The sequence below is a fragment of the Toxotes jaculatrix genome, chromosome 4 (genome assembly GCF_017976425.1).
Source record: "Toxotes jaculatrix isolate fToxJac2 chromosome 4, fToxJac2.pri, whole genome shotgun sequence".
NCBI classification, from domain to species: Eukaryota; Metazoa; Chordata; class Actinopteri; family Toxotidae; genus Toxotes; species Toxotes jaculatrix.
In genome coordinates, this window is record NC_054397.1 from 3,336,116 (window position 1) to 3,356,866 (window position 20,751).

Below are 20,751 nucleotides of genomic sequence, written 5' to 3' on the forward strand. Positions count from 1 at the left end.
TAAATACAACTTCACCACAAAATTAGTATTAGCAACCCTACAATGCATTTAGGAAACTTTATGCAAGTTACTACAGCATTTTCAAAGCACAGGAGGATTCAGAAAGACAACAGCACAAAGTCATTTTAATGCACTTTTAAGTCGTGGTTGATTTGACTAATGCAGCAGCTATTTGCTTAAAAACTAAAACATTTTCCCTCTTAAGAGAATTTAAAAATGGAGCTGCACAGTCAATAAGGCTAATAGTTGAACAAACAGCCCCTCTGGTGTAAACACTCAGAGCTTTGGACGTGTTGACTAATGACAGAAATGGCGCTGAAGTGCCATCTAGTGGCAGCAACAGAATATCACAGCTGTCACAGAGTAGGATTGTGAGTGCGTGAAGATGTTTGTGCGGTGCCGTAGTTTACTTTTCATTTCTTAAAATCACATTTCCGTTACTAACGGTTTTACAAACTAAAATTTAACCTAAACTTCTGAAACTAAATTTAAACTAAACTATTAATGTGTGTGAGTGTGTAGTAGTAGTAGCAGCAGAGGTGTTTGTGTTACTGTTTTATTTGCAGTTTTTTTTTCTCTTTAAAAATTAAAATTACAGTTAAACTATATGAACCATCTTAAAAACAAGCATGTGAATTTGTGTGGCTCTGCGTTGTTCTGTGTGTGCGTTCGTATGTGCGTGTACACATGCATGATTGCAAAAGGAGGAAGTTTTAAATAAAACCCAGTGTTACAGTTACAGGGTTTTGCTTCCTGCTTGCAAAACCCTTCATGGCCATTTCACAGCTTTTATCTGTTGCAACTGAGACTTTTTCTTTTTATACATTTATACTGTATTTTACACCATTTGCACTCTGCTTGCATAAGTTATGCTGTTTAGATAACGTACAAACAACAAAACAGGAAGGAGGGATGTGTGCAAGAAATGAAGGAAGAGAGACTGAGAAAGAAAAAGAGGCAGCAGAGGGAGGGGAGCGAGGGAGGTGTGTAACAATTTCCTGTAGTTGCGCTCTGATCTGCGTTTCTGCACCTTCCTCTCTGAGTCTGTTTCTGTCAGGGCGAAGAGCACAGACGAAGCTGAGCGGAACAGGATGCAGGCTATCAAATGTGTGGTCGTGGGAGATGGGTACGCCATTATTTTACTTTACCTACATTGTTAACTTAACTTAACCTGGCTTCAAGTTTTGAACCATGAAGTGTTAACTCAGCTGATGCAGGATGGGGACATTTGGCCCAGAACTTATTTGGTTGTTTGGTAGATTTGTTAGAGATTTTCACATGGCCTGATCAGCTTCGAGTGACAGTTAGCTCAACTTCCGTAATGAAGTGGCGATGTTCTCTCGACAACGTGAGGCTAAACTAAACTCTTAAACTCGCTGAAGAACACAGTCCGTCCAGTGATATGTGTAAAGCTTTAGGCGTGTGTTTGACAGCTCTGATTCAGGGTGAGGGTGCTGGATGGTTAGTGCAGGCCACGACATGCAGGAAAATGCTGTAATCCAGCAAGCTCAGAGCGCAGACTCTTGCTGTAGATGAAAAATCCAAGGTGTTAAAAAAGAGTGGCTCATAATGCACAGAAAAGAGAAAATGTTAGACAAAAAAACAAAGAAAAGCAAAAAACTGAATACACATGAAAGCTCCACTTTGTTAAACTTGGACATTTTTAGGATGAGAACATTCTGTGAATTTGCTCAGTCTAAAGGAACTCTCTGAGAACAAGTTCGGACAATGTGTTGTCTACCACATCAGAAAAACTCTCTACACACTGCTGCAAGGGATCAGTAAACAGAGAAAACTGAACATTCACAGGTAGCACACAGGTACTGTAGCTGTATTTCCTTGTGTGTGTTGAGCTTCCTGGTGTCTGCTGAATGTGATACTGTGATTGAAAACTATAGTGGAGACGTAGGAAGAGTGAAGTCTGTCATCACGTGGACAGTAAGACATTTTGTATTACACTGACTAGATTTAAATTGTGTTTATGACAGTAAATAGTGAACTTTCGGTCTTCAGAGGGAGGAGGTCAAGGTGTTGGCTGGGTCAACAAAACATAGGAACTTTAACTTAGGGTACCACTACTTGTTTCCTTGGTCATTGATTTCGCTTAATCATGATTGTGGTTGTTCCCTAACCACAAACAAGAGTTTGTCATTGTCATCAAATGTGATGCAGAAGGTGCCCTAACCTCATCAAAGCTGTAATAACCCCAAAACTAACCAAGTATTTTTTTCACCTAAACCAAAAAGAAGCATTTAACCGTTGTAGTATAAGGTCAGAAAAGGGCTTTATTTTTGAAATTGCAAAGACATTGAAATGGTCAATGTCAATAGCGTTGCCAGATCAGATGTGCTTTCATGTGTCAAAATGGAAAGCCATTTGGAGAATTTGGAGATAAAAAGCCGAAAATGTGCGAATTGCTCTGTTTCTCGGCTTCTAATGGGGTTGTGTTTACTTGGTTTGTAAAGTTTATGAGTTGTGATGTACCGTAATGTTTTTTTTTACAAATGACAGCGCTTCTGGAAACTACATTTTTGTTCTTATATGAGGCTGGAATGTAAAAAACACAGAAAAAGACCATTCTTTGTTAGCAAAGCTATTCTTGGGAACTACGACCACTTGAATGACAAGATCTTGTCATCATCTGCCGCTTATCTGGGTCCAGGCCCAGGTTGCGGGGATGACTGCTGCCCAGTCCACAATGTCCTACAGCACCTCCCACAGGTGGTGGGCCCATGGGAGGAGGTGCCATCCAGAGCGGGGCTCAAACCCACGACCCTCTTATGCTCCACCAACTGAGCTAATCGGGCAGCTGAATGACAAGGTCTACTTCTTATTTTGAAAATACAGTTTTCAAAACAGTGGAGGAATTCATGTGATGCGCGAGGATGAATAGAAAAATCTGCAGACAGCATGGAGCTCTGCCCACATTCACATCTGTGCACATCTGGCCAATCACAGCAGAAAGTAACAATTTCTCAGTTTCCAAAAATTACAAGTGAAATGTGTGAAAGGAGCTTTACAGATGGTCCATCAATACTTCTGAGAGAGTAAAAGTGTATGCATGTTGACCTTGTGAGAGCAGAGAAGCTGTCAGTTGAAGCTGATGGTGGTGGTATGAGTCATTTCTGCCGTGATTTGATTTTTTTTTTTTTTTTTTTTTAACTTTTTGATCGACTCGGATGAGAGCCAGTGTGTCACTGTACTGCAGCCCCTGCAAACATCCTTTTCTATACATCGCAGCAACTTGACCTTTCTACTTCTGAGTTTGGGGCTCCACCAGTTTCGTTGAGGCCTTGGGGAGAAACTCAGCAGCTGCCCTTTTTTGTGTGACTTGTGAACACGTGTTAGCTTGTCTATCCATGTGACTAAACCAGGTGTCAATAAAAGGAGATATAAAGATTCTATTAACAGAGAGAAAAGAGGAAGTTGGTCTTAAGTTGTAGGGAAGTCTGTTGTGTCTCTGTGTATACAAAAGCCAACATGCTGCTGATACATGGCCCTGTTATAGGCCATCCATGGTGAAGGGGTGCACGGACTGTTTCCACAACAGTTTAGTTCAATGGAAAAAAAAGGTATTTCATCAACTAGCTCTGTGAGCTGTCACCAAGCCTCTTGCACAATCTATGCTGAGATGAAAACTGTAGATAGGGGCACTGCAGTGTCTCAAAGAAAGATGGAGAAAATTAGAGAAAGTATGTTGATGTGATGGTTACCACCAACACGCTAACACGGACAAAGAGAAACAACGAGAAAAAGACGATTGGGGAAGACAGAAAGGTACAGGGAATGTGAAAGAGAGGACGAGAGTGAAGAATAGAAAGACAGAAACAGAGACGGAGCGAGTATGAATGTCCTTTAAAGAGTTTGCCAAGCTAAAAGCAGATAACGTAGGATGGTGTGTGAAGGGGATAGAAAAGTCGATGGAAAACCAGGTTAAGAACAAACAGACAGAGAGATCAGAGGTGGAAGTCTTTCTTTTTCTTGATTGCTCACTTTGGCTGGTTCCTGTTTTCAGTGCTAACTGATGCTTCTGAAACAGATCAGTTCCTTTTTGACTCACACACAACCACAAAACACACACACACACACATTTGTATGTCTATACTTCTGGGAGCATTCAATGACAAATCACTATCCTTAACCCATAACCTTAAGTTTCACGGCTGCATGCTCAACCTCAACCCTCACATGTTACCTAAATCTTATTCTAACTGTAAAACCAAGTCTGAAAACTCAAACTGCCTTTTGAGGGAAGCGATGATCCAACAAAATGTCGTCAAACTCAACCTCTAAAACTCAAACCGGTCCTCACTAAGATAGAATTACTCACACACTGACAGCGCTTCTTAGCTGTCAGCTGAGCTGCTGCTGCTTCCAACCACGACTGAGTCATCTTGTTCCTTGGCTGGCCTTCTTAAAAAGGCCAACTCATCTGACTAAAACATTTTTTTTTTACACGCTGGATAAGTGTGAGTCTTTTTATCAGAAAATATTTAGATTTTTAAGATTATTTTAACTTTCGTGTAGCAAAATCATAGCGATTTAGAAAACTGCAGTTAGTTTGTCAACTTCTCAGAAACATACATTTTATCAGTTACCTCCAGTGGTATCTGGCTTTCAGTAAGAGTTTGGTTTTATTAGCCAAAACCATAATATCCTCAGCTGAACCTAGCTGATGCTTCTCTTGCTGTCCCAAAACAATAGAGCTGAGGGAAATTTAATCTTTCTGCTTAACGGCTGTGTCTGATTTTAATTCTCTCTTTTACTATTCTCCACATAACAGACACTCAACAGTTCAATCATCATCATCATCATTTTCCGTCACTGACAGTTGTGTTATTTTCAAATAACAGTATTTTTTCACACCCAACAAAGGCAAAGTGTTTGATTGCGTAAATGCTACAGACACTACTCTTTTCAGACCATCATGGGAATTTTTAAGAGAAATCACATTGTTGTTTTTTTTTTAAGTCATTGTCTCCGGTAATACTCCGACCTCCATCTTTTCATTGGGAGCTATTTTCTATCAAAAACACTGAAAATTATCTGTGCTGTTTTAAGCAAGGACGTTTCTGTGTTGCACAACAAACAGAATTCCATTCACCTCCATTGATCGGTATTGTGAACTTTCCTAAATGAAACTATGTGCGTGGCTGGATGCGTTAAAGCAACTGAGAACGTGGTTTGACATCTTTAGTAACAGTCCAGTCTAATCTTTACAGTCCACTATAGTTTAACCTGGAGCTTTCAACTGCATTTTAGGATCCTCCTCAGCTTTTGTCAAAGAAATGACAAAAAAGACCGCCAACAACCAAAAAAACCATCCTTCAACAATCTCACCTCCATATTAGGCCACCTATTATTATATGACCAAAGTTCTGTACTCAGGAATTGTGTTGAAAGCTGAACCACCTCCATGACAATCAAACTAACTCCAATCTGCTGAAGAGGAATGTGAGATGAAGTTAAAAGATCTGGAAAAGGAGAGAAAATGGACCTTGAGTCAAGATTATTTTGTTGAGAATGTACTTTCACACTTCATGCAGTATTTGTCTTTACAACCACATATTTGTGACCAAGTAAAGCACCAGTCAAGGGTAAAGTTAAAAATAAAACACCAACAGTTATAGTTAATTATCAAATGTGTTTCTTCAGGACTGTCTGGGTGCGTTTTGATCAGATTTGATTGACAACGGCACCTCAAGGCAACAACAGCAAAAACCCCATGACACAAACACCAAAACCCTTCTTTCTTTGTACTGTTCACACATTGGTCGTATAAGTGTACAGTCACGCCATGTCGTGCTATGGCTTATAGTCAGAGGCTGATGGAGGAAGTAGGTTTTCAGGGCCTTTACAGCCTGATGATGCAGAACTAATGATTGTGATTGTGTGTGATTAGATGATACGTTCGCTGCAAACTGGGCACAGCCCAGATCAGCTTGGGCTTGCCTCCATACGGCCTTCATGTGAACAAAGGAGTAAGATTTAACTGTAATTTTAAGACCATAGCAGATGCAGAGAAGCTGTTTGCTATATTGCTACTACATACAGAAGAATCTGAGCCTAAATATCATCCTCAGAGACAAACCACAGGTGGGACATTTGGGGATCAGCGTAACTGAGTTTCAGATCTCCCAGTCTAAAGGTGGTGCTTTCACCCTCGCTGGACAGCTTGTGTTTGATGGAAGGAACAGGGAACAGGGGTGATTTACCCAGAATATTATCTGCACTGTGTATCAGTTCTCTGATAAAGACAGGGCACGAGCTCTGGTGTTGTTGTTGAAATGTAAATCTTTGGAACAAAATAAGAACAAGGCTAGTTGATACTTGTTTGATCATCTCCTGCACTCAGCCATGAGGTTTCCTCGTTGTGGATGTTGAGACAAGCTGTCGACAAGCTTGCCACCGTAATGAACATGTTCTTGGGTCTGATGCCTTTGTCTCAGTTTAACAAACGTGATATCAGCGCCAATCCTGTGATACTGCAGATCAATGTGCTTTCCTCCTTTTCAATAACTGTGTCCCAATTCCAGTCTACACACTAAATCTAAAGAGGTTTTGAGTATGTATGTGTTTGTACTATAAAAGTGACAAAATGAACTAAACTCAGAGATCAGTCAGTGTGCCTGTTAAAATTCTTCAGCATTGTCCCATAATGTAATGTACAGAGACAGAGGACAAGTTGCTCACAGTTGGAAAATAAAATCTTGTGCGTGGCAGTGAAATGAGATGATGTCAAAAAACGAAAAATAATTATTAAAAAAATAAAATTTAGTTTAAAAAGACTTTCTCTTCGTAAAGCCTGCTGTGGTAGAGTGACTGATGTCTGAAAGTGCATGTCTTGCATCATTTCCTGTTAGTAAAAGATGGGAAGTACGCTGTTTTCTTGTATGCTAACTTGAAGTACACTATGAAAGTTTGTATGGAGTTTGTATGTGTACTGTTGTTTTAATGTGGTATGAAACAAGGGACGAAGCCTGAACATTGAAAAAACCCTGAAACACTGGTATTGTCTTTTCATGATGTTTCCCTTTATGTGTTTTTACTTGTGTGATATAGAGCTGTGGGAAAAACATGTCTCCTCATCAGCTACACAACCAATGCCTTCCCCGGGGAGTACATTCCAACTGTGTGAGTATGACGCACACAGACACACACTGTCTCACTTTATCTCTCTCTCTCTGAAGGTAAATGAAAAAACATAAAGAAAATTACAAGTAAACAAACATGTAGCTGCACATTTACAGTTTACCATTATGAGCAGACATGCAGTTTGCCACTTAAGAGTCTCAGCACGACATACACAAACACACACACACACATGCTGCTGCAGAACGTCTGCAGATGTCTGATGGCGTTGATGCTGACAGGTTTGGACTGGCAGCAGCCTACAGGTTATAAAAGCACACTTCTCAGTAAAAGCTTGCCTGGTCAAAACTCAACAGGTAGAGTTCTTAGAGAGGAAGAAAATAAATGATCAGCACTCTCCTCTTTACAGGAGTAAATCAAGACTAAAAATTCAGAAGCTCTAAACCAAACTGGAAACTATTACTGAGAGGAAAGATCAGAGACATAATGTATATTTGAATGCATTTTAATAGCCAAAAATATCTGCCTCTACTATCTGTAGGTGTGAAGTGATTGTGAATAAGTGCAAATGTATGACAATGAAACAGGAAGTTGCCAAAAATAGTGTGTGCTCATCACAGTTGCAGCAGGGAAAGCTGACGCTATCGGTGAGACGACCATACCACTGACTTTATATGGATTCACTGCTCTTTACATGAAGCTTTTTGTTAAGTGTTATATTGTCTAATGAGTGGTAACAACTGCACACACCACAGGCCCAGAAAAGTACCACACAAAGCTCACAGATGAGACTGTAGTGTTTCAGCGTGACCACACGGAGGCAGTGCTGCTTCAGTGTTTTGATGTAGAGCACTGCAGTGGCTATTTCCTTAAACACACAGGTGTTTTAACAGCAGGGGCAAGTCTATGTGTGCTCAACAAGAAGGCAAGAAATAGTTAGTTTTTAATGAGCCACAGGTTTTCTGATAAAAAGCTCTTCCTTTCTCATCTTGATGACTAACATCCAATTATGAGACCCAATCCTCCATGAAGGAGGGAAAAAGGCTGGAAACATAAGGGGACGCAAGACACAAGTACAGGAACAAACACGGGGAGTTGACTCGGGGACACCAGAATCGACACAGGCAGACTCAGATACAGACAGGCGAACTGATGAGGACACAGGGAAACAACAAGACTTATGTACACTTAAGTCACTTAAGACTTATGTGACTTAAGTCAATGGGCAACAGGTGACACCAATTAGGGCGAAGCAGATGATCACAAAAGGAGGGAAACCAGACAAATACAGGAAGTAGAACAAGACCAGATACACTAGGGACAAGACTTCACAATAAAACAGGAAATACACAACCAAAACAAGAGTCCAGAAGCTCCAAATGTCCACAAAAGAGTTCAAAAAACAAACCAAAGGATTCAGAAAACAGCGCCCTCAGGGGCTGATCATGACACCCTACAGTGCCATCGTGGCATTTTTATTGCATTCATACATCAAATGATTGATCGTTTGAATAATCACTTAAATGAATCCCCACCAGCTTACTGACTGATTGATCGCTGACCTTCCTGCTCCCCACAGATTTGACAACTACTCAGCTAATGTGATGGTGGACAGCAAACCGGTCAACCTGGGCCTCTGGGATACAGCTGGACAGGAAGACTACGACAGGCTCCGCCCACTCTCCTACCCACAGACGGTATGCAGTCGAACACATGCACGCACGCACACACAGAGTTCATTAGAAAAAGTAAAATAAACTTTGGTTTGCCGCAGGGTTTCACAGAGGGAGTTTAGAAAGTTCCAGATCCATTTAAAAAGACAGATGTTTGTGAGGAAGCTGCTGAGTGTGGGAAAACACAGAAACACATAAATAGTAGTTCCCAGAAATGCTGTTAAATATATAATGTGAGACTTGACTGTGATTAAGTACAAATATTATGTAGAAAAGTCTAATATTAAAAAATGAAACAGAACACACGGATGCATATATCTATATAAAACATTTTTACTGTGACTAGCTTACAGGCAAAAGTATTGCAATGTACAAGTATTGCAATATTTAAGATTATGAAGTTATTTGGATTGAGAAGTTCCTCCATGAGACCGAAGGAGAAAAAAGTTTTGAACTTGCATTTAATTCTAAAAATGGAGTTAATTCTGTAATTTAGTGACCCAAACTCAGTGGATATCACACACGGTTCTGTTACCACTGTCTCTCTTCTCACTGTTTATCTATCTCTGTATTTTCTTTCCCCTTGTTTTCTCCCTTGGTTCATCCAGGATGTTTTCCTGATCTGTTTCTCCCTGGTGAGCCCAGCGTCCTACGAGAACGTCAGAGCTAAGGTGAGTCTTATCTGTTGAAGGTACATTATTGTTTGGATCATTTCATGCCATAGGAATAAATGGCACCCACTTATATACTGTATGTTTCCCTTGATTAAATAAAGTAGTCCTAAAAACAACTGTGGGTATTACAGTCATAGGAACAAAGTCAGTCATTTCATTATTGCTTCTATTAGTTAATTAGTTAGAAAGACAGGACGAGTAAGAAATAACAGATCACAGAAATGATTGCATGACATTGATTATGTGTCCTCTGTGATATTCTTCAACACTGTCTGTCTTTAGTTTGACTGGTGAAGAACGATGGGGGGTAAACTGTCTATTTACAGATGTGCAGTTTATTACATTCTATATTTATTTTGTCATATCATGGGTATACTATAGGCACACACAAAAAACTTTTTTTTATGCAACCTAATTTGCATTTAAAATTCTTTACCATCACTGTTTGGCAGCGTCGCTCCCTTAAATTAAATGATTTCAATTATCTTTTGGAGCCCAGAAACTAATCAACTCATCTCTCAGTCAAAATGTCAAACCGCCACTTTTTAAATTTCCCCCGTGTCACGGTCTGCATAACCACAGACAGTCGATTCCTCTGACAGATCACTCACACTTTTAACACCGCATTTTCTTCCTTTCTCTGTCTTTTATTTTTTAAATTATTGTTTCAGAGTGCAGTGGAGAGATGAGGCTGTTGTTTCAGCTGCCCATTCTGGTCAACGTTGAACAAAGTCCAGGGACATTTTAGCATTCAGCCTCCAAATAATGACAAATAACTGAATCTCATTGGACATTAAGAGAAATTTAAGTCACACACAGAGACCTGGTGGAGACCTGGTGGTACTGTCGTTGGTTTATTGATGTCCACATCATAAAAGACGATGAATTTAAATTCATCTGTCAATTATTTTCTTGATTGATCAGTTACTTGTTTATCAAATCATCAGAAATCAGAAAAAAAAAATGTCCAGTGCACTTTCCCAGGGACCAAGGAAATGTCTCCATATTGTTTATATCACATCAATAGTCCAAGACTTGTCGATGTTTGACTTTCCATTGATATAACCAGAGAAAAGCAGCAAATCTTCAGATTATAGAAGCTGCCACCAGAGAATGTTTTGTATTATTGCTTTTTTGTTAGTGTTGCTATACAAATCATTTCAGCTCTAGATTTTAGATTTCCATCCATTTCTCTACCTTCTGTTTCTGCTTATGTCTATTCAGGCTCGTGAGATAGCACTGTGAGATAAAACCTTCACATGAAAGGTTTTATCTCACAGTGCTCATCTAAAGCGCGCTCTCGTCTTAAGTGCTCTCTTGGTTTTAGTAGTTTCGTGTGTTTCTCCATTTCCTGTGCTACATAGATGCAAAGGAGAAGCACTGCAACAATAGCAAGAGCCTCTACAAGAGCTTTCCAATGTGATCTCTCTCAAAACCACCCACAGCTCTTCAAGCCTATAAATATCCTATAAGCACATCAATTCACTATAACAAAGGGAAGAACACCACCAGTATTGATCAGATAAGTTTTCGTATGATTCACGTATGAAGTCACCATAGTAACAAGGAACTGGAGTAGAGCCATTAAAGTGGTTCCTGATAAATTAGTTGGTATGGAGGGAAAATAAAAATGGAAGGCCAGGTGATGAGGAGGTGAAAACATGAACTATGAAACAGGGTAGCTGAATCGTACGATCAGTTAAATGTACAAATATTAATTGGCATTTTTTATTTTTGTGATACGCTGCGGCTCATTCAACCAGGGCAAACCTTTAAGACTCTGTCTGGCTTCAAACAAAAACCGTTTCTCCCTTCGCATTCCTTCCTTAATCAGTTTCACACAGCTCATTTGTTTCTGTGTGTGGAGGTTAACAACTATCGACAGCCAGGCTCCTGAGCAGCTAAATGTCGGGCAAATCAAAGCATAATGACACAGCGCAGTTTGGATTGACCAGCATCCTGTTCACTCAACGTCCGTCCATCACCAGTCAGATAGGATTCAACCTGTGCTACATTACGAGACGCATGATCAGCTTGAGACAAAGAGAAGAAAGAGTAGTGCAGGGCTTAACAACCGTTTTATGGAATTAAAAGGAAATTAGATCGTTTATCTCATGACTGTGACACCGTTGCACAACAGAAAAATATAAAAAGCTATAAAAAGATACTACAAATTATCACGTGCTTGGCTTTTATCACTGGGCTACCTTCAAATCAGCAGAGACGACTTAACTGTAGCTTCTCAGTGCCAAGTACCGGAGTATTGCAACCAGCAAATCAATATGCATTTACATGAAATCTGTGAGTGCTGTCCCGAACCCAAGTAACCTCAGTGCATAGACTTATTCGGGTCTTGAGGCAAAGTGAAGTCTCAAAGTAGTCAGGTCCAGGTCTCTAGTTTACAGCTCTGTTGTAATGTGTAGTGGACTTGGTTAAAGAAGTTTAGGAAATATTCGCTTAATAAAGTAAGTTTAAAAATTTCCCCAAGGTACTGTCCTGTTGGTTGTGAAGATGGAAGGTCACAATTGAATTTAAATATATTTTTAATTAACCTTCAGAGACAGAGATCACATTGGAGAGGGAGAAAATTTTCAGCACTACACAGTGAGACAGTTAAAAAAAAAAAAAAGCAGTATGACTCATCAGGTAATACCCATAATCCCCACATGTCAAGTGGCCGGCTTGTGAGGAAACTACTTCACTGAGCGGGTGGGATTTGCCAATCAAAAACTACAACTATCACTGGCCTCTGGGTGCTAACAGAGTCTATTCAGTTCCTCTGGCAGATAGGATCTTTCATTTCCTCACTGAGGAAAATGGATGGAGAGAGGATAAAAGAGGCAAAGAGTGGAGAGAGAGAGCACAAGAGGGAGAAGCTTAACAGGAAAAGGGAAAAGCAAAGGAGAGATCAGAGGGAAAGGAGGGAATAAAAAGGGGGAAAACTGTGGGCACCTGGGTGAGAGATAGCATAAGAGCAAGAATTTTGAGAGACCGTCAGTACAGGACTGAAATTGAAAACTTCCCTCATGTTGTGAAATCATTTGCAAGTTGTGGCTGAAACCTGGATAGCTTGATTGAAAAAGCAAACGTGGAACCGACACCTAACCGTAACCATATATTCTTCTCATTTCAGGCTGTCATTTGCATTTTAAGACTTATTTCATTACAATTTAAGAAAACTCCTTCTTCGACCTTTATGTACCTCATGGCTTCCAACTTTCTCCGCTCGTCTCCCGCTCACCTCCTGACATTTTTCCTCATCTCCGTTGTCTACCAGTGGTACCCGGAGGTTCGCCACCACTGCCCCTCCACACCCATCATCCTGGTGGGCACCAAGCTGGATCTGAGGGACGAGAAGGATACCATTGAGAAGCTGAAGGAAAAAAAGCTTGCACCAATCACGTACCCTCAGGGCCTGGCTCTCGCAAAGGAGATAGGTCAGTCACACTCACGGGGTCCTCTCACGTCCTGTGAGACAGTAGATGAGAATGTGCTCTGTGCACTGGGTTTGCTTTTGATGTTGATGTACATGTGTTCACTGTCATTTCTGTGGTGGTATTAACGAATGATTGGATTGATCATGGTCAACAATCGTCCTCTCTTACGAATGAAAGTGGCCTATGTGATGTTATTCAGTCATAAAACACGAGATTTCTTGCATTATAATCAGATGAAATACACAATGTAATGAAAATATAAAAAGGGAATTAAATCTATGCAAAGAGGATTAGACATAGCATGAAGATTTAATTCATGTGAAATTCATCAAATTAAGATTTTATTCGACATAGTTTATTCGAGTAGTTCGACATAATAATCGTAAAAATTAGGTAAAATTTGGTTGAGGAGCTAAAGCATCTGACGTTTCTTATGTTTCAGTTGTTTTTTCATTACCATATTTAAAAATGTAGGTTCTACGGGATGTTTTTATGTTTTTAACATACAGTGGATACTTACTCGGCCTTCATGTTTCTAAGTATTGTTTTATCAATGATTGTTATTCTGTGTGTCCTCGGTTGCATGTATAGACGCTGTGAAGTACCTGGAGTGCTCGGCTTTGACCCAGCGTGGTCTGAAGACTGTGTTTGACGAGGCCATCCGTGCAGTGCTCTGCCCCCAGCCCACCAAGGTCAAGAAGAAGCCCTGCTCACTGCTGTAAATGGTAAGAAGAAACAGACACAGAGGGAGGGGGAGGGAGGGGGGGTGGAGTATCACATACAGTGATCACATACAGTGCAGCAAGAGTGGACTTATCACTAGTTGATGATTCAGAGGCTTATTCCTTATCAAACATACAGCTTCAGGAGAAAGAGAACAGAAATAAGCCAAAGAGAAAATGGCGAACCAAACAGGCACATAAATAGAAAAGACAAAGAGAGAATTAGAAACAGATGGAGGGAGCTCTGATCATGCACTGAAAACGAAGACTGATTTTTGTAAAGTGATTTCACTTATGTCACATTTAATATGTGAAATAAAAGTTGCCATCACAGCACCTGGGTAATTATTTCCGAGCCTCTTCAGGGCAGATTTCTAATTTGCCAGGAGCAGGACAGACGTATAATGGACTGAGATGGAAAATACCACAGTGATTTGACAGACAGCGATCCAAGCCTTTTCTCCACAGGAGATACATTAGCAGCTGAAAAACACAAAGTCCATTGAAAAGAAAAAAGGATCTAATTTTGAGCTTGTGCCTTTTATTTATTTAATTATTACCATGATAATTGAAGAACTGATTGCATCCTGCTGGCATTTCAATATGTCAAGGTACAGAGAGAATTTAAAGACACTTGACAGAGAAATAATTTTTATAAAATTGCATATGGAATAAGGCCTCACTTTTGAGAGAGATGTATCTGTTCTTACTGTTGAAATACAGATGGAAATTCTCAGACATCACACATGCACTGCCATTTCAACTCCTGCGTGTGTTAATGGGTGTCATGCATCATCATCCACATGTGGTCTTCATTGTTTTAGATTCTTCCAGGACCAGAGAGAAGACAGAAAGACATTCAGCCTGCTGAACCCGGCTTATAAGAAGAACATCTGAAAGTTCTGTAACCTTTCTAATCGAAAACTAAAACTAGATTTACACTAGTTTAAAAAAAATTACATTTGCAATTATAAAATAGTACAATACTTTGTGTACAGCACACTCTGAGACTGAATTTTAAAGTGCATTATATACGCAGCACCATAAAGAATTTCTCTGTAAAATAGACCATCTCATTAGGCTGAATCACTCGATCTGGAGGCAACAGATCCAGTTCACACACAGGTCCCAGTTCTCACACTATAGATTCGTCATGCCAGCTTTATCCAGTGCACCTGCACGCATCTCACCACTTGGGGCAAAGAATACATATAGGTGTCATGTGCAGCTTAAGATAATGATAATATTTGTTGCTGAGTGAAACCATGGCGTTGCAGTGAGATTAGCTCATAATGCGTTATGGCTGTTGTTGCGAGGGTGATGAACAATGATTAAGAAAAAGGATCAGGAATGTAGTTTTGAATGAACAGGAAGCCGAACAATGTTGTGTTTCAACAAATTTTTAACAAGTGTATTCTTTGTTGTCATATAAAAATAAAAGTTCTTTCATCAAGTAAAATATCTGCAAGGGATTTTTTTTGTCTTCAGAGCTGACGTGAATGTTTCTACTTTGGTAAAAAAAACAGTTTCTATGAGGATCGAACATGGTTTTCCAGTTCCTCCATAGTCTCTACAGCTTCCTGCAAGCAGCCTCAGATATGCATCATCATCTACGTGATCCCAGCAGTGAAATGAATGAACAGAATGAGGAGGGTCTGTATAAGTTAACACAGATATATCTGATTGTATTTCTACCATCTGTTCCAAACATCATCCGTCTCACTTTGCTTTCCTTGAGGGCGAGACACCAAGACAGTGACATCAATCTGACTTATTTGTTTGGACGGATTAACAGTGGAAAACTGATTAATGGTGTAAACGGGGAAGAGGTTATAGCCCTCTCTTCACCAGGTGGGAAACACTGCTCATTATTTAAGTTTGTGTGTGCATGTGTGTTTCAGAAAACAAATTATCCTGCATGGCTCAAAGCCTGAGCTAAAGACACGATCAAGGGCAAAATGACTCTCTTATCTTGTTAGCTGCATCACATTATCATGATATAACTAGACTTTAACAAACAGCAAATACCAAAAAAATATTCAAAGGTTTGTCTTTCCTTATAAATCGTGAACCAAAACTTTTTTCCCCCCTTGATTTGAGAAACTAACACTACCTTCACACGTCACAAGTAAACCCATCGAGACCTGATGAAGGTCAGAGCAGCGCAAGTTCAATGGCAGCAGTATAAAAGTGCAAAAACCTCTGGTGACAGATGAGTTATATTGATGAGTCTGACCTGTGGTACTGCTGTGGAGTGGTGCATGCTTTCCACACCTGTACCCTGCACACTCATTGGGTGTGAAAATATAAACTGAACCTTCACCGCAGATGAGTGTGCAGAGGCTGTAATTTAAGCAAAGGTCATGTACTATATAGAAAGAACCCACATGTCAAACCGAGACGTGGATAATGGACCTGTTTCTAACCTAAAACAGTGAATGAACTCGCTGAGAAGATTCTCGTAATGTGAACAACACACTCAAAGACTTTAGAAGTCCACAGACAACATACAGTCAGTTTGTGGACAAAGTGCAAGCCAAAGTGTCATATGTCAGAAGCATGTCTCTACATTTAACCAATTTCTCTTTCTTTGCACCCTAAAGCCTCTTCAGAGAATTACTGATTTCTCAAAGAGCAGCCAGTAAAAAGGCCTCTGCTTTGCAGCAGTGAGGTGGGCAGCCTTTTCAAACCAGATTATCCTTGACTTGATGATTGCAGAGAATGTGGGGCTGACAACTTAGATGAGGATCAATAAGGATGCTCTTCCCTTGACAAGGAATTAATGTGCTCTGCCATGGCAGGCATCCCTGGAAATGTTAAGTCAGGTTGAATGCTTTGGAAAAAAAAAGAAAAAAGAAAAAGTGCGTTGGAGACAACAGAGCACACAAACACAGATTAAGATCAGGTTTACTACACGATTTGAACAAACTGCAACCGTAAAAACTATAAAAAGTAAAAGTATAAGAAAGAGAACAATCCCTTGCTTTGCTCTCTGAATAAAATCTTTCCAACCTCAGTCTGAGCCTTGCTAGAATCAGGGTAGTCATGTTTATATTTCCCAAAAGAATCAGACATCTTTTCTGTCAGGTAATAGTTTTCCTGATCCAGTCTATGTATTCTGGATTGCAGAGGTCCATGAATGCAGATGCTGTTGTACATACTTTGTCAGGATCGCCAAGAAAAGAAATGACACCGTAAATCTCGTCTCCGTGCACCACTCCTCCACCAGAATCTCCCTGTTGGAGATATCATTTTGGCCTAGTTACTGAAATACTGATGTACGCATTGTAAAATAGTCAAAAGTTTAATGATAAATTTGAGGTTAGAGGTCATGCTGAACTTACGTAACATATATCCATCCCAGGAGTTTGGCCACAGAACCAGTGCTGACAGTCCTTGACCTGGTAGACCTGTTGGAAATTTGTCTGCAACGTCTTTTTGAGGTCTTCACAGTCGACAACTTCGATGTCAGCACAGTGGAGATCTGGTGATCTGCCTGGTTCTAGAAAAGGAAAAGAAGAAGAAAAACGTTCATACACTGAAAAATTATAAAATTCCATGCAATTTATTTAATCTCAAAAAATGTTTCAAAAAGTTCAGATACATTTTGTTTAATACATTTTCCTACAAAATAAAAATGAGTTACCAATATTACTGTAACCAGCTAAAATTGCTAACTAACTTTAATCGATTATCAAAAATGATCTCACTTCTTTCATTATTAGGGCCTCCAGTAGTGGCAGCATGTCCTGCAATCTGAACCCTGGAAAATAACACCAACAATAACAATAAGACCATTACTGATCTCATAACAAGAATAGCAACTTCATAATAATAATGATAACTTATGACCCATTTGAATGGAAGACTCCGTGGACATGTGATTTCTTTTTTCACCTTCCATACTAACATGGATAGATCTTTTGCCAAACTGCAGCTTCAGATTTGTGATAAATACAGATAAAGATACAGTATGTAGGTAAATGTAAATAGAAGTGTATCACATCTCATCTGTTTTTTATCTGAATGTGAGAAACCTGAGCAATATGTGTGTATGGGGCCACAGACTGTGTGAATAATTTTACTTTAAAGCCAAAAAAAAAAACACCTATTAGCTGTTCATCCTTTAGAGCATAACACAACAAAATAACACCAATAAACACATTTCCAGAATGCTGTTGCATACATTACTGCTCTACATGCTTCAGTATCTGTCAAAACATTTTTTTTTCAAACAATTTTTTCTAGATTTCTTAAACTAAAATAATCCCAACTCACATTTTAGGACGATGTCCACAGTCAGGAAGACCTATAGGTTTAATGCCAGTGGGGCTGGGGAGCTGCAGTAGCATGATGTCGTGTAACCTGCTGTTGTTGTTGTCGTCTTTGTCCATATAGATCACAGGTTCTGCTGTGATTTGTACTTCTCGTGCTGGACTTCCTGGATCCACACTTAACTCTGCAAACATAGTCCTACACACAGGCAGAGGTTAAAGATGAAAATTAAACAACCCTAGTATTTTTAAGTTTAAGTTTAATCTGTCATGTTCTCACCTTCCTGGCTTCAGACAGTGAGCTGCAGTCAGAATCCACCGGTTACTGATCAGAGAGCCACCACACAAGTTCTGAGATCCACTAGCAACTCCCCTCAGTTTGACATGATACTGACGCCCACATCGTTGACCGCCGATGACTCTCTTCTGCACATCCATCACTGTGCTCACTGAGACACCTGAAAGAGAAAGTCCCTCACCAGGTGACTGCGACTACACCCTGTTTGCTGTCAACGCTGTCAGAGTTGATTTCAACACTTTTGAAGTCTCTATATGGGTCCACACCACAAAGTGTTAATTTAACTCTTTTTGAAGAGCTGGTACTTTAACACTAATTTAGTGTTACCTACTGACTCTCTTTAGTCAGTAGTAGGAGTAAAAAAAAAAAATCACACTTCTTAACACCAACCAGTGTTACCTTTTCTCAACATAAAGTTTGCTAAATTAACGAGGCCACGTTTGGTTAAAACACACTTATTTTAAAACGCGCACCACATTAACATCTTTACATTTTAAAATATTTTAAAACATACAGAACTGACCTCTAGCTCACAGCTGTCTGCCGATTGTTTCTACCAGGAACTTAAAAAAAAAAGACACGGTTTTCTGACAGGAAATCTAAGTAATATCATACAGATGTAGTAGCGGCCACTCACTCATTGTTTTTCTTCACCATCTAGCCCAGGTTGAGGTGATTAGTGTTCATGCTAGCGTTCATGCTAGCGTTAACGCTAGCTAACGAGCACTAACGCTAGCTAACGAGCACGTTAACGCTTGCTAACGCTAGCTAATCCCTTATCCGAGCTAAACGCTCATCCAAAATACCGACAAGTTAGCATTAACCGACTTATCTTATTGAACACCCCAAATAAAACATCCCCACATAGTTATACCTGCCGTGAAAGAAAACGTTTTAGTTAACTAAAATGTTTGCATAAGATGGCGCTACTGCAGTTAGGACGAGTTGCGGTGACTTGTACCAGTGTGTTGGCATAATTGTGTTAGTTTACCGCGAAACGAAAAAAAAACAAGAGGAAAATATCGCTATCAAACTATTACTTTAACATACCACATATTATTTACTTGCCGTACAACATACAGGGTTTGCCGAGGACCGAGTGCGGACAGGAGGAGTCTCTGGAGACTCTGCCGGTGCATGTGAGGAGCGGGGCGGGGTGATTCAACACCGTCAGTGTCACAGCCAGGTTCAGAGTTACAGAGCTGACGAAGCAGCGTTGAAGTCATTGTAATGAATTTGAAAACACTCCGCCATGACACTTGGTTTTAACACCAACTATATGTCAACAGAGAGTTGAGTGTGTGGGATTTAACTCTTCAGAGTATAGTTAACTCTACTCTCCTCAAAAAGTCACTGACATCAAAAAATGTATCTCTCTTCAACTTGCTGTGTACGTTCGTACTTGTAGAACTGGCAACTCATCCAGGTACCTTCATTGCAGCTGAATATAAGGCTATTGCAGCACTGTCGCTGTGTTTAAGTTCTCTCATTTACTGAGACAGAGAGTGACAATCTGTGAGCACAAGCTGTGCAGTGAAACAGATGTGTGTTACTGTGGACAAAAACTCCACCAGGACCTTGAGGTTTAATGCCACTTAAACATATGAAACAATTTTCATAATGTCCTGCCATACGGACAAGTCCAGCTACTGATAGCAACAGAGCAGGGGAGAGCGAGAGGAGCATTTATGTTATATGTAAAAATTAGCCAGACATAAAAATACATGATTGGAAAATGCGTTATGGACAAAAATACTAAAATAACACTGTTAAAACAAGAGTTAAATTACATTGTGTAAATGACAGTGTAGATAATATTTAAATACTCACCGAGCCCCAGCAAAAAGAGAAGCAGTTGAATCAGTTGAGTCGTTGCTGTCATTCTCCCTGTAACGATTATCTGTCACAGCAGTGGCGGCTACAAGTCAATATATATAAAGGCTTATCATCACAGTCCTACTGGCTGCAGACTCCTGCACATTTATGCAAAGTTTTCATGCCCATCAACAGTTCCTGCCCTTACAGTCCATAAAATGAACTGAAATGAAGCCATGCCGTAAAGAGGCACTGTTTTTTTTTTTCGCTGTAAACTCACTGACTTAAATGGCATGTTCTTTACACTTCTGACATTGAAACTGCCAAAGATCCTTAGAAGCTTTCATACGTATTGTACACTGTGACCACCTGGAGCCACTGCAGGAAATAGGGTGCCCCGCAGCAAATAAAGAGTGAGGCTTTGGTCACCGGTTCGATCCCTCATCCAAGGACAATTGATATGGGTTGTGATGAAGGAGACGTGCCACGCCCCCTCCCTCTGCCTTCACAACTTTTATTTGAACTTTCATTTGAATGGTAACCATGATTTTCTCTCACCTTAACCCAGTGTTTTAGTTGACCAATATTAACTAACCATAGTTGTGAACTGAATGAAAAATGTTATCTTAAAAGAGAAGTTCAAGCCCTGACCAGTCCTTTTTGAGGTTAAAGAAACATAGTACCATAGCACCTTGGATCAGTAGCAGCGTCATCCATTCTTTTTTTTTTATTGACCAAACAATGGCCTCAGATGCTCAAAGTCATG

At 40.0% G+C, this 20,751-nt stretch overlaps 2 protein-coding genes across 3 annotated transcripts; one reads left to right on the forward strand and one right to left on the reverse strand.

Moving 5' to 3' along the window:
- Nucleotides 1–969: 969 nt before the first annotated feature.
- rac2 (Rac family small GTPase 2) lies at nucleotides 970–15,049 on the forward strand. 2 transcript variants are annotated; one of them, XM_041035742.1, is made up of 7 exons: nucleotides 972–1,126; nucleotides 7,063–7,134; nucleotides 8,672–8,789; nucleotides 9,374–9,436; nucleotides 12,717–12,876; nucleotides 13,468–13,601; nucleotides 14,423–15,049. In XM_041035742.1, exons 1-6 carry the CDS (start codon nucleotides 1,092–1,094, stop codon nucleotides 13,596–13,598), a joined length of 579 nt encoding a protein of 192 aa, XP_040891676.1. In that variant the 5' UTR covers nucleotides 972–1,091; the 3' UTR covers nucleotides 13,599–13,601; nucleotides 14,423–15,049. The 2 variants fall into 2 exon arrangements, with proteins under 2 accessions (XP_040891677.1, XP_040891676.1); XM_041035743.1 differs by lacking the exon at nucleotides 14,423–15,049 and having other exon boundaries at nucleotides 970–1,126; nucleotides 12,717–12,880; nucleotides 13,468–13,528.
- Nucleotides 15,050–16,419: 1,370 nt separating this feature from the next.
- On the reverse strand, nucleotides 16,420–20,092 carry LOC121180056 (kallikrein-8-like). The gene is made up of 6 exons (XM_041035180.1): nucleotides 20,001–20,092; nucleotides 18,153–18,330; nucleotides 17,877–18,071; nucleotides 17,309–17,361; nucleotides 16,943–17,100; nucleotides 16,420–16,834 (listed from the first exon to the last, which is right to left on the reverse strand). Exons 1-6 carry the CDS (start codon nucleotides 20,050–20,052, stop codon nucleotides 16,682–16,684), a joined length of 789 nt encoding a protein of 262 aa, XP_040891114.1. The 5' UTR covers nucleotides 20,053–20,092; the 3' UTR covers nucleotides 16,420–16,681.
- Nucleotides 20,093–20,751: the final 659 nt, after the last annotated feature.